Genomic DNA, 15,060 nt, shown 5'->3' on the forward strand with positions numbered 1-15,060 from the left:
AGTTCATGCTAGCAGACGTTCGTGTGTCTGAATCAAAGCAGTTCTGCCAAGGCGAGTGGGCTAAAAGTTCTCGACAGGGGTGTGAAAGGCAGATCATCAAATTAGAGGAAGCGTTTAGTTGTGCTGCTACAACCAAGTATGGAAAGTTTGGTTACTGATGGCGTGTCATCATAGGGTGTGATAGATAATTTTGCTCATTAAAAGAAATGATTCAAAAAGTGCAGGGTGTTCACTTCATTTAAAAAGGACCCAGGCCTCTCGTCATATAAAATGTGCAAACACAGAGGCTAACAGAAAGGGGCCTTGTATAGCAGCTTGTAAAATGTTTATTGTTCAATACCAAGTAAACTGTCTGAATGACTCACATGCTGCTGCCGGTCAGAAAGAATTTTCCAGAGTCGGGGGAAAAGCTGAATCCAGGTCTTCTCTGCCAGAGGAGTGGAAATGTGGCACAGCTGGACAAAGGCATTGAGCAGCGTTCCTGTCTGCTTGGGACAGAGAGGGGACAAAAGATGAAAAATCTCATAACGCCCACCACCCACCCAGTCCATCACTTCCTCCCCACACAGAACCAGCCTGACCTTAACTTCCCTCAGAGAGTCCAGGAATTTATCGTGCTTGTTGGTCAGCATATGTAGTTGGTTGCCAGTGTCCTTCTCGGCTTGTTCCTTTGTTTTCAAAGTGTTGCTCTGATCGCCAGGGGCGAGCTCGACATCAATCTCTACATCCTGTGGAGGAGACGGAAGAAGAAGTTAGGGAGAGGTTGAGTAGCAAACCTATGAGACTGCTGTAGGGTTAGTAGCAGAATGATACTAAACTGAGCAGTCGTCCACGCTGAGGTAAAGGCGGCCTCAGGTTACAAATGGAACTCGCCTGTACAAAGTGTCACACGCTGTGCCACTGCTTGAACTCTCTTAATATTCAAATTCCCACTGTTTTATTATAAAAAAAAAAAAAAACTGTGTGTCATGAGGTCAGCCACAAGGTGCTTTGTATCCAACTGAGATGGGAGAGCAGGCATATGGTCCTCTTCCCTCACAAAAGTGACCCACCAATGACAATGTGCGTCTGATGTCATTTATGGCAGGCAGGGAGCGGTTGAGCAGCAAACTTATGAGACTGCTGTAGGTTTAGTAGCACGATGATACTAAACTGAGCAGTCGTCCACGCGGAGGTAAAGGCATACAGCAGTGAAAAGCACTGAAGCCAAGAAGGGTGCCACGCAACCACCCATCCAAGGGCAAAATAAAACAGTCTGAAATGAGTCAACACCCCTCCTTTAAACAAATCATTTATTTTTCGCCAAGTGTAGTTTATTTATGGCCGTGTGAGAAGGTGGTTTTAAGTATAGATGTACAGACGTCTAGGCCTGCTAGAGAACACCAACTTGGATTGAATTCACACCCAGCACTTTCTGTGCTCTTTATTGTGTTGTAGATTTACTTTTAAATGGATAAAGCAGCAACCTTGCCCATCAGTCTACACTCAATAAACCATAATAACAGAATAGAGGTTTTTTAGAAAGTTTTGCAAATCTATTAAAAACCAAAAAGGGCTGGAGTCTGCCTGACAGGGAGCTGATACAATGCAATACGTCTCCATTATTACAAGAGGGGTGTCAAGAAGTCAAAGGATTCCTGTAAATTAAAGATGACCCATAGGCTTACTCTCTCCAATTCTCTGGGGTACCATCTGTCCATATGCCATTCTGCCGTATCTCTCGATCCTCCCAGAGGCCATGTTGGAGAAGAGAAGACAGCTCATCGTCTCACCCACCACATGACAATTCAACTCAGGATCCCAGATTAGGACCCGAGTACAGCCATACGACGGGTGACACCTTAGCGCCATACTAGTTCAGATGGAATGGAACAGTGTGAGGTTTTTTTTTGGTGACTGGAGTGCCAATTTTGCCACTAATCCCCAGGGTTTTTCCCTGCTGGGCTGGATGCAGAGTAACGTCATACTCAGGACGGAGCAATTGCAGGTTAAGGGCCTTGCTCAGGGGCCCAACAAAGTATAGAGTCACTTTTGGCATTTAGGGGATTCGAACCAGCAGCCTTCCGATTGCCAGTGCAAGTCCCTAGCCACTAAGACAGATAGCCACCTAGTAATCATAGTGAATGAACCATGTTGTGTTAGTAAGTGGTCACACTTGTTGTACTAGGCTTATATTGTATATTTATAATGTACTAGGGGGCTTCACCTCCTGCTCACTTCACTTACCAACACCCCCGACAAGTGCTACGCGCCAGCCACTTTGTGTCTCTGCCGCTCGCGTATGTCGATTTCACTTTCAGCAAACAACAAATCTTAATTCTCACACATACGCCTCTTCATTGGGAAGAAACACTACTTTTTCCCTGATGGCAACATGAATTAGACGATCGGCAAGTCTATGACTTCAAGTTTACCTCCAAGTTTGGAATTCTATGAGGAGGCAACAAAAGGATACGATCAAAGTGGAGCAGATGAAATTATTTATCTGGACTTTCAGAAAGCATTTGATAAGGTGCCACATGAGAGGTTGGGCATCAAGTTAAAAGAAGTGGAAATTCAGGGTGATGTTTTTAGATGGGTGCAGAATTGGCTCAGACACAGGAAGCAGAGGGTGATGGTGTGAGGAACCTCATCAGAACTGGCCGATGTTAAGAGTGGTGTTCCACAGGGGTCAGTGCTAGGGCCGCTGCTATTTTTAATATATATAAATGATTTAGATAGGAATATAAGTAACAAGCTGGTTAAGTTTGCAGATGATACCAAGATAGGTGGATTAGCAGATAATTTGGAATCCGTTATATCATCACAGGAGGACTTGGATAGCATACAGGCTTGGGCAGATTTGTGGCAGATGAAATTTAATGTCAGTAAATGTAAAGTATTACACATAGGAAGTAAAAATGTTAGGTTTGAATACACAATGGGCGGTCGAAAAATCGAGAGTACACCTTATGAGAAGGATTTAGGAGTCATAGTGGACTCCAAGCTATCAACTTCCAAACAGTGTTCAGAAGCCATTAAGAAGGCTAACAGAATGTCAGGTTATATAGCGCCTTGATCTGTGGAGTACAAGTCCAAGGAGGTTATGCTCAACCTTTATAATGCACTGGTGAGGCCTCATCTTGAGTACTGTGTGCAGTTTTGGTCTCCAGGCTACAAAAAGGACATAGCAGCACTAGAAAAGGTCCAGAGAAGAGCGACTAGGCTGATTCAGGGCTACAGGGGATGAGTTAGGAGGAAAGATTAAAAGAGCTGAGCCTTTACAGGTTAAGTAAAAGGAGATTAAGAGGTGACATGACTGAAGTGTTTAAAATTCTGAAGGGAATTAGTGCAGTGGATCGACACTTGTATTTTAAAATGAGTTCATCAAGAACACGGGGACACAGTTGGAAACTTGTTAAGGGTAAATTTCGCACAAACATTAGGAAGTTTTTCTTTACACAAAGAACGATAGACACTTGGAATAAGCGACCAAGTAGTGTGGTAGACAGTAAGACGTTAGGGACTTTCAAAACTCGACTTGATGTTTTCTTGGAGGAAGCAAGTGGATAGGACTGGCGAGCTTTGTTGGGCTGAATGGCCTGTTCTCATCTAGATTGTTCTAATTCTAAATAATATATTCGCTATCTTTTTGCTGTTTGTGCTAATGTGATTTTTTTTTTTTTTTTTTTGAGACTTTCGAATTCTCGTATTTTCATTATCTCTAACCTGCTCTGCATGTGTATTGTGCCAGCGTTCTTAAATTCTTTACGACGTTCTACTCTTCGGCTTTTGTTTCCGGCCCCGGGCATGTTTAAATCTCTTGGCATGTTTAAGTCTCATCTCGCGGGAATCTCTCTGAAAAAGTCCCAGGCTAGAAAGTCTTGTGTCGTCCCAGGATATTTTTATATAATAGAGAGCTGAATAAATGTGTCCTCTCTCTACTCGCCTGGGTTTACATGTGTAAAAAGAACGGGGCAAGTGTTAACTACAATAGCCGTCGATTCTAATGGTGATCAGGCTGGCGAGGACTTGGGGCATTCTGATCAGGGTTACACAATAAAGACTCTGAAAGGGAAAGCAGGGTCATCCGAGGAGCCTACAACAACAGAGCAGGATTTGTTGCAGGATCACAAATCAGACAAATCTTCAATGACAAGCCGTTCCAAGATCTGCTAGTAGGATCAGAAGAAAGACATTCAAGGATGTTATTGGCAACTACAGAGCACCAAAGTAGTCCGGCTGGTTTGCCATGAAGTGCAGCATGTCGGCAAAGATTCTCCCCAGGTAATCCTGTTTCACAAGGACACTGCAATAATGCAAAAGCGGCATGACGGCAAGTGGACGACTATTGTTAGAGGACACTGAAACGAGAAACATCAGATGCCGAGAACAAACGAAAATCAGCAGGCAAACATTTTGAGCACACCTGAAGTATGGCATTGTGTCAGCATTATTAACCGTTAAACTGCCGTAATCGGCTAAATTCGGTTCCCAATGCAATTTGCTAGCACGTCGGAGCCGAGTATATTCGGCGACGTACAATCGCTGAACACCGCAGCCGGCTACAGCTGGTTCAACAGTACAATTTGCTAACACGCCAGAGCTGATCGGTCCGTGCCGTCCATTCGTTGAGCAGCCTGCTGGTGACCACTGGCGCCCCCTGCAGCATCACTGTCCCTGGGATTGAGCAGCTGGCGGCATCAGCGTTGGCCATTGTGTGCAGCCAGCTCAAGTGCAGCTGGCTCAGTGATTTACTTAATTTCATCAATGGCGTCACTTGCAACTTGTACATATAATAATAGAATTTTGTAGTTTTTTTATGGTTATTACAGCTCATTGGCAGTGTGTAAAATGATCAGTGCTGCAGTAATTGTGATACTCTTAGCATGAAAAAAATGTGTTCCATTAAAATGTCACTACTTCTTGGTGAATTGTGACGTTTTCTTAAAAAGTGCAGCAAAAGTATTTGGTGTCCGGGGGTACATTAACCCAAACCAAGTATGTGGCAGTTTAAGGGCTAAGCGATGAAACAGGCTAATTCAATAAAATCTAATTTCGTGTTTCTTCAGATTCCTGTGTAATACAGTCAATTTGAAGTTATATTTGTGATCAGGGAGCAAAACATTGGAAAAAATGAGCTGTCCGGTGAAATTAAAAAAGAACAAACCAAGACACATTCAGACTGAATCATAGCTAGTAATCGTAAACAATAACTGCAAGCAAAACTACAAAAAAAAAATATATATATATATATATATAATCTTTATTTGGATCTTGATCTTTGTTTGTCCACGAATGAATTAGAAGAAGAAGCACTAGATGGCAGTAGAGAGACAGCTAAAACATAGGCATTGCATTAAGAATCTCCTCCAGGCTTATACTACTGAAGACTGTGGTACTCCAGTCACACCTCAAAACACAGACATTCAAACTAAAGAAATTGTTGTGCTTTAATTAACTAAAGAGATCTTCATTTAGATCTTGATCTTTGTCAGCGAATTACACGCATGCGTAGACCACCTTCCAGTTTAGTACGTTGTTGTTACTCACGGATGTCAACAATGTTCCGGAATAACGAAAGGGGTGGTGGACAGTGTTATGCTGGTTAGCTCCTGAGGCCTGGTTAGAGAATGAGATTGCCGAAGATAAAAGGTATGTGCCTACGTAACACTTGAATGAAAGAAAGACAGTGGGTAAAATGAACGACAACGTAACAGCACGTTCCAGAAATTATTATTGTTATGTTGTAGCAGGCGAGTGCTGCGCGTCTCACAGTTGTACCGTGGCTTGCTCACATGTCAGTGAAGTGATCCCTATTTATGCTTTAGAGCCTGGATACCTATGTGTCCTCCTTTTATAACCATTGCTCCGTGTATATTGCCTTACTCTTTGGATTGCCACAAAGCAACCTGCGAGATTGGAGAAAGGTTGAGAAGACATTGTGAGATGAAATGACAGCGTCGTGAAAACGAGACGGACTGTGAACGGACAGAAGCAGAAAGGCTCCTCCACCACCACATAATTACTATTCAGACAGTGATTCCGAGTAGGCCATTTCTATTGAATCAATGTCCAAGGGTTTTCTTTTGTCATTTTGTTTCCCTTATAAAAAAATCATAATGCTGTGCGGTGAAGGGCCCAGTTCATGACTGGCAGCCGCGTTTAAACTGGGAGCCCTTCACAGGAAACTTTAACACGCGCAAAGTAGTTGGGCGCACATGGCTAGTATGTGTGTGTGTGTGTATATATATATATATATATATATATATATATATATATATATATATATATACAAACCTAAATCTAATAAACTGTAAGAGTTCCCTTCATTTAAGACGTTCCCCCCCATCAATCACTAACAATAAAAGGCTAAAAGGGGGCCCCCTATTGTCGTCTGTACTTACTCGATGTGCTGATCCACATGCCATGCTTCGCCACTCTCTAGCGCCAAGATTAGTTATCATACTACCTTACCTTGGAGCTTCAGTCCGCCATAACTGAGGCATCTCACAACAACACGTCACAACGCTATCAATAAACCTCCCCGCCCGCCACAGGGCTCTTCATTATCAAGAAGTGCGGCTCCACAAGCCGTGCAAGGGCATAACCCCAAAAATGAACAAACCGCCCAAAATCAAAGTCCACCTCACCTCCTCCTTGGTCTCGCTGTTTTCGCGCTCCCGCGGCTCCTGCTTGACATGCGTTACCATGGCAAAAGCAGCTCTCTCGTGACTGTCGGCCAGGTTGATGACATTAGTGATAGATGGAAGCATGGCCCCCTGGCAGCTTGTTCCAATAGTGGTTCCACGTTCACACACAGCAAGCAGCAGCTGGAGAAATACGACACGCAAATAAGAAAAAACAAACCAAACTGTATTTAATGACAATCCCAGGTAGAAGTGAGAAGAACCTGGGCTACACCACAGGTGAGGTCGAGTGTCCAAGGGCTAGAAGATCTCAGGTTTGGTCACCACACTGACAGGACCAACCTTACATTTTAAGTCAAAAGACTCTGTTTTCTTGTCACTGCCCCCACCCCACGATGGAAAAGTGTGTCAATGTGTCAAGAATGTGGTCAAGTCACACGCCCTGTTAGTCTCGGAGAAGATGCTATGTTAGTCTTTATCAGCAGTGCAGTGTGCTTGCTGGTATACCTGCAAGGAGGACATGTGGTGGCACAAAAATTAAGTTCTCTATTTCAATTGATTCTTGTTTATCTTGGCGCCACTGAGTTGTGACGTGTTGCTTGTCGGCTGGACACGTCATTAGGAATTTTACTGAAAAACAGCGAAAAAATGATAGAGTTTGTGTCTCTAAGTGAGGCGACTCCATCCGGGTATGGTTTAAGTCCCCATTACACTACACGACTCATCCAGCACTTTATAATCACAGACTTCATTTTCATCAGTTTAGTGAGTTGGGGGAAGTTGTGGCCAACACCTGTGACCACATGTCAAGTAATTTCACATCCCCACAGACTCCGTTAGACCAGTCTGCAACTGACCCCAACAAAATGAAACATGTTGGGAGGATGTGCCGATTTGTTGCCACAGCCACCACACGACAAACCACCCAGACTGAGACCCGAGTACAGGCGTGCAACGGGTGACACCTCAGCACCACACTGAAACAGTGCGAGATCTTTCAAGGTGCCTGAAGTGCCAATCCTGCCACCCCCCCCCCCTACCGTGTTATTCTGGGAAGTTGGAGGACCTGCTTGCAGGGCTGGATGCAGGTTAGCGTCTTACCCAGGACGAAGCAATTGCAGTTTAAGGGCCTTGGCTCAGGGGCCCATCGGACTGGTTCGAGTCTTAAGCTCATATACATTTTATTATTAAATGTTATTTTTTTATGGATTTGTTAGGTATTTGTTGTATGTTATTCATGTTTTTATCATTATGTGTATTTGTTCTGTGGCCTGTCCCCTTAAAATAGAGTTTTCAACATGATGCCATATTGAGGGACCACCCTCTGGCCTTCATATATAGATGGAGGAAATAAACCCCTTACACGATTGTTGAGTGTAAGGATCTTTATGTAAGTATTGTATTTGACTTTCTGTTTTTGAGAATTTTCATTCTATTTATTGAATTTTGCTATTTGGTTATTATATTTGGACTTTTTAGACAGATCCTTTTTGGCCTTGTTTTGCCTTTCTCCTTTTCTTTTATGATTTTTGGGAATAAATACTTTATTTCTAAAAAGAGTACTCGTTGGCTTTCTCCTTTACACCACTGGTTTTATGGTTTCCTCTCCCCTGATATTTGTTTAACGAGTTATTTTTGCACTTTTAAAGCCAGTGAGCCATTTTGGGTCTGTGCAGGCCTAAAAGCCTGCCCCTTGAGTTTGGGGTGGGGCTGCCAGAAGGGTATACTACTGGGGACCTGATGTGTTTTTTTTTGGTGTATTTTGTAGGTTTCAAATCATCTCATTGTTTTAAATGATCTGTTTGAACTAACTGAAAGTTCACTTAACCAGATGATTGCTCTTAAGGGTGATTTTAACATCTACATTTAATTTCAAATATGTAAGCTCAAACAGTCTTTCATTTCATGGTTCTTGTCTAGCATTTTTAATATTTTCCTATTTATTGTTTCATGTTTAAACTCAGAAGTGTTGAATTTAGTCATTTTGTTTAATGTTGGATATGAATTTGTGTCCAATGTTATTTATGTGCTATTTTGAATATCTGTGAAGCAATCTGAGCATGGAGAAGATGTCATATAAATAGCATGCCTTATTGTTACTAATTAGACCATCGGCTGTTCAAAGAGGAATGTCCATCGGAGCCCCAAGACGATTTCTGGGAGAGCAGAAGCCGTAGCAGCCCCAATATCTGGACACACAAAATGACCAGTATGAATCTACCCACGTACCTCGACACACTGCTTGATCCAGAAGTGGTTGCCCATGGCCTCCCAGTTTTGAGAGCAAGTGATGTACAGCAGTCTCTCATAGACACGCCGCTTGATTGAGCCATCAAACACCTCAAAGAACTTGGCACGGATCAGAGGCTGTGGGCAGCGCAGACCAGACAGAAAGGCTGGCTCCAGCTTGGAGGTGATGTCACTGCCAGAAAGAGTCTCGTCCCTGCAAGTGGGAGGGCAGGAGAATGAAAATAAAGCAGTGGAACTTCACAACACACCGCACCCTGTCTGTCTGTCTATCAGGCAGCCTCCCTCTTTAGGTGTATGGAGCTGGGGAGGGAAGGAAGGAAGGAAGGAACTCTGTGCTATAGGATACGTTATAATATTAGAACAATATTAGTTAGCAATGGGATGTTTTGTTCTTAAATTAAGTACTTTACTCAATTAAAATAAATACTTCCTTTGTTCTTGCAGTTTAAAATGGTGCCTACGGGGCACAAACATTGAAAACAAAAGCCTTAAAAACTTACTGAGCTCCTCCAAATTTAAGCTAGGAATGTTCTCAGATACAAACCACATCTTCAGGTTGCACAAATATTGTAAAACACACACATTTTTTATGGGATTCCTCCATTTAAATGATGTCCAGCTGTGCGCTACAGCTCATTGCCAGTCCCCTTCCACAGAAAACTCTTAGCCTCAGAGGTCTGGTTCTCTGCAGCTTATTTCTGTGAGTGCTGCGGTTATCGTCATTTTGTTTTGAGAAGGACTAAAGCACTTGGGTAAGATCATTCGGTCAGGATTGTTTTATACAAACGATATGTCCGATCTTGAAGGAGTACAAAGGCAATGTCAAGCTAAACAGCCTGAGACACGCACGCAGTTTCATGCTATTTCTTCCTTATTTATATGAAAGCTGGACCCACGGCACTCACTGTGAACAGAGAAGCAAATAGGGGATGTATATATCATTACCGCAGGGAAAAATAGGGTTAAAAATGTAATACACAAAGCGTCTGCTAAGCGAATCAACGTAAATGTACCTCAGAATAAGGAAGTCTTCTGAAATCGACACCTTTGACAATTCATAGTGGATGATGTTGGTATGTTTTAAGCTTTTCACCATCACCATTTTGAAGTACAAAAACAGTGAAAATTCATTTTTTAAAACACATGATTTCCCATGGAAAATGAACGTAATACCATGAGTGCGAAACACCTTCAACTTTTAACTACTGAACTTCTCCTTTAAAGACACCATTCGGAGTTCATTCTCTAACAGGACACACATTTGCACCGTTAATGTTCTATGATCCATTTGGGGCCTCCACATGAGAAGCAGCTTCATTGTTTTCTTATTTGTTTCATAAATCATCACGTGAAGCCAACTCACATTCTGCATTAAAGATAGAAAGGCCCACTTCACAATTTTCCGATATGTATTTCTTTCCATGTATTAAAAAGTGAAGTCAAGCAAAATGACCCCTTCTATTGGCAAAAAAATTACAATATGCAAGCTTTCGAGGCAACTCAGACCCCTTCTTCAGGCAAGACGGAAAGATTTTTTTTTTTTTGGAGTACAGACTTAAACATATTATTAGGTTTGCCTCTGTATGAATATGCTACAGTTGTAAACAGGCAATAAACAAAGAACCCAAACATTATTTAAAAACCAAAAGCAGATACACATGCGTTTCCGGCACATTCTTAACGAGGGCAGGAGAAAGGCATGTCTGCCAAACCTTGCACTTCCTGCCCAACGACATTCACTCACGCCAGTCCGGACCACCGATCTCAACAGCCCACGCGGCCTTTACTATACCATTAGTAGAGAGCTGCAATTAGAAGCCCTCAGATGCAAACAACTTGAGAGCAAGACGTAATGGCATGAACTCGGTGGACCTGGCATTTGGCTTTTCATCATAGTGTAGAGTTGGCTACTATAAATGGCTATAATTCAAGCACTGACAGGTTATTTTTAATCATTTGGGAGAGTGCACTTAAAATTGTTTATTTCAGAGAGGCTCAAAAACACTGGCATACGTGTGTCCTTGAAACAAACAGGTGTAACTGACAAATCTAATTGTCACTATGGGTTCCACGTTCTGCAGCTCTGTGCCATGCCCACCTTTAGCAAAACATCATATCCATGGCAGTTCATTTTTGGGGGGCATGTGCAAATAATGTGAAAAATGCCTACTGCAGAGGCTGTATTTGTCTGTCTGTCCGCCCTCATGAAACACCTCGGCTCCCAGTTCATAAATGTCCGTCTGTCAGTCAGTCAGTCTCCTTCCCTGTCCATCCGCATGAATCAACTCTACTCTCACTGCACCAGTCTGTCTCTCTCTCTCTGTCTGTCTGTCCATATGAATGTAGCATAAAGTGGCACCATGTCAGCTTTCGTATGTTCCTACATAAATTAAGTTGGCATTATTTTGTACTTTTGTGGACATGAAGGTGAACATCGTGTCACTCACTTGCTTTGATTTCAAGGAGCTGCAGTGACTGAGGGTCATGAAAGACACCGCGCGGCAGATAACGAGAACTACTGGTGCATTCTGGGACACTAAGGGACAGTGAGGAATTAATAAATAAACAGTATTGTTCTGTTCTGTGTATTGTATTGTATTGACCCCCTACTTTTGACACCCACTGCACGCCCAACCTACCTGGAAAGGGGTCTCTCTTTGAACTGCCTTTCCGAGGTTTCTTCCATTTTTCCCTACAAGGTTTTTATTGGGAGTTTTTCTTTGTCTTCTCAGAGAGTCAAGGCTGGGGGGCTGTCAAGAGGCAGGGTCTGTTAAAGCCCATTGCGGCACTTTCTGTGTGATTTTGGGCTATACAAAAATAAACTGCATTGTATTGTAATGTAATATTAATAAATAAAGAATGTCATTAGAAAACTGAATTTCAGCTTTCAGTCCAGCTAACCGAGTTTATGAACGCAGGCGGACATTTTCTTCATTGTTTTTTGTGTGGCGAGTGCAGCAAACTGCTATCCATCTATCTATATACTGTACAGTGAAACCTCGGGTCACGACCGTAATTCGTTCCAAAACTCTGGTTGCAACCCAATTTGGTTGTGACCTGAAGTAATTTCCCCCATAGGATTGTATGTAAATACAATTAATCCGTTCCGGACCGTACGAACGGTATGTAAATATATTTTTAAAAGATTTTTAAGCACAAAAATAGTTAGTAAACAGCTAGTAAAGTAGGAAACTAAATGTAAAAACATTGAACAACACTGAGAAGACCTTGAACAGAGAAAACTAACATTGCAAGAGTTCACGCTACTGCCTTACGAACTGCTCGCTGTAATCAGTTTTTTTAATGAGTTTTAAGCACAGGGGAGAAAAGAAAAATGAACATTTGAAAAATTTCGTAATTTATACAAAAACTAACCATAAACAACCAAGAAAACTAACCTTGCATGAGTCAAGTTCTGGCATGAAGGAAGTGAGGAGGAACTGGGTGGAGAGGAGGTTACAGTTTGGAGGTAAAGTCTGTGACGATGCAGGATCGCTGCACACTCCCATCTCACTTCCGGGAGCCCTTAAACCCGTCACTGTCAGTAATGTTACCGATGAGCCCGACAGTGAGGCACTACAATGGAGCAATCGGATGGTGCAAAAAGTGCCAAGTGCTTTTATTAAAATCAATAAAACAAAGTCCAAGTTAAAGTGCAGTGCTTTCAGAATCCTTCAATAAATAAATGATCCCATAAAAACAGAAGTGGAGGTTAAAATCCAATAGAAAAAAGTCTTCATTAAATACGAGGTTAAAACAATGCTCGAAGCAGTCTCTTTAAAAACAAGCCCGGTGCATTCTTTAACTGCCTTCTCGCGCTCTCTCTCACTGTACAGAGAAAGCACGGGGAGAGACTGAACACGTGCGGAAATCATTGGCGCGTATGAACCGGAAGAGAAACTGGCTTGTTCGTTACCCGAGTGTGTGGTCGTGAACAGATGGAAAAGTTTGGCAAACTTTTTGGTCATAACCCAATTTGTACGTGGTCCGAGATGTTTGTGACCCAAGGTTCCTCTGTATCTATCTATCTATCTATATAAAGCTGCTGTTAGGGCAGTGTGTGTGTGTGTATGTATGTATGTATAGTGTCACATACGTGCACATGGGAGGCAGCTAAAGGGCTTGAGTGTCGGCGGTTCTGAGGCATGCCGGGATGTGGCAGAGTGCACTGATTCCTTTTCTCCCTTTCCTGTAGGCCATTCCCGGGAGATTCCACCTGGCTCTCTTGACGTCACTTCCAGGACCGAGCCAATGGAAGTAGACCTTACCGGCTCCGGCCCATGTGATGTCACATTCGGGCTCGAACCAATGATTGAAGAACATGGGCCCAATCCTTAAGACCTCACTTACTGACTTCCCCTTTAAAGGCCTACCCTTTTCCTCTTTTCCCTCAGTCTTGTTCTGGACTCAGTTGTACGCACTTCAGTGCTGATTATTTGATAAAAACAGCTTTTGCAGCCGGGAAACCATATTATACGGGTGGCTGCCCCAAACCTTTATCTGTTTATGTCTCGTTTTTGTGACTATATATATATATATATATATATATATATATATATATATATATATATATATATATATATATATATATATATATATATATATATATATATATATCGTGTCACGCATGAGCGAGTAGGAGACATGGATGGACCTTAAAGCACTTGAAATACGTTGCGTGGGAATGGCGGGTACTAACCTTTTCCTTCATTTTCCAGAACTAAAGACGCTCCGCCATAAGGCACTGTACAGCAGTACGTCCACTTCCGCCCTTCCTCTGCCATCTTCCCTGACGTCAGCAGTCCTGTCATCCCTCACGCCTCCTTCCCAGCATTCCACCACTTCCGGCTCCTCCCATATAAAATGGCCACCGACGCCTACTATGGCATCGCGCAGATGAATGTTTTGTTTGTTCTGTTTTTGACCTGTTTTTTTTATTGTCTGAAGTGTGTAGACAATATACGGGGCCGGAAAAACCCCAAACCTTTTTCGACTGTGCGTGGAATTCTTTACTATCTATATATCTATCTATCTATATCTATATCTATCTATCTATATCTATATATATATATATATCTATATATCTATATATATATCTATCATATCTATCTATATATATATATATATATATATATATATATATATATATATATATATATCTATATATATATATATCTATATATATATATATATATATATATATATACATACATATACACACACATACATATATACACACATATACATACAGTACAGGCCAAAAGTTTGGACACACCTTCTCATTCAATGTGTTTTCTTGATTTTCATGACCCTTTACATTGGTAGATTCTCACTGAAGGCATCAAAACTATGAATGAACACACGTGGAGTTATGTACTTAACCAAAAAAGGTGCAATAACTGAAAACATGTTTTATATTCTAGTTTCTTCAATATAGCAGAGTGAAGGCAAAGGGGCCAACAAGTGATAAACACCTCTGGGAACTCCTTCAAGACTGTTGGAAAACCATTTCAGGTGACTACCTGTTGAAGCTCCTCGAGAGAATGCCAAGAGTGTGCAAAGCAGTAATCAGAGCAAAGTGAGGCCATTTTGATGAAACTAGAATATAAAATATGTTTTCAGTGATTTCACCTTTTTTTGTTAAATACATAACTCCACGTGTGTTCATTCATAGTTTTGATGCCTTCAGTGAGAATCTACCAATGTAAATTGTCATGAAAATAAAGAAAACACATTGAATGAGGAGGTGTGTCCAAACTTTTGGCCTGTACTGTATATATATATATATATATATATATATATATATATATATATATATATATATATATATATATATATATATATATATATAGTCACTAAACGTGGCATTAACTTTCAGATCCTGGGCAATTACCACAGCCAACTCCCAAGTTCTGACCATCTCAACTCTGGGAAGTTTATTTTCAACCCTCCCCCAAGGAGATAACGGGCCGGAATGCAGAGAATGAGCAAAAGCGTCACAATACAATCATTACAGCAACATTCAATTGGGGTCCCCCAGCACAGTCCAACATGGAATCAACACTGAATGACTCTTTAATACAAAGCCAAAGAATGAAACTATTATTTCTGTCGTAACTGGTGTCTGTTGCTGCCATTGAGGTGACAAAGTGTGCAGAACAACGTGAACCGGCTCCGTTAG

The 15,060-nt window shown here is 41.8% G+C and overlaps 1 protein-coding gene across 1 annotated transcript in view; it reads right to left on the bottom strand.

Annotated features, from left to right (window-relative positions):
- The window catches only part of LOC120543357 (transformation/transcription domain-associated protein), a 186,490-nt gene that overhangs the window by 21,375 nt on the left and 150,055 nt on the right, over positions 1–15,060 (bottom strand). Inside the window, exons 50-53 of the mRNA XM_039776392.1 lie at positions 8,859–9,072; positions 6,633–6,812; positions 582–728; positions 366–485 (exon numbers count right to left, since the gene is read on the bottom strand). Of these exons, the coding sequence (XP_039632326.1) occupies positions 366–485; positions 582–728; positions 6,633–6,812; positions 8,859–9,072 (661 nt within the window). The remainder of the gene's footprint in view (positions 1–365; positions 486–581; positions 729–6,632; positions 6,813–8,858; positions 9,073–15,060) is intronic.

Source organism: Polypterus senegalus, chromosome 13 (assembly GCF_016835505.1).
Source record: "Polypterus senegalus isolate Bchr_013 chromosome 13, ASM1683550v1, whole genome shotgun sequence".
NCBI classification, from domain to species: Eukaryota; Metazoa; Chordata; class Cladistia; order Polypteriformes; family Polypteridae; genus Polypterus; species Polypterus senegalus.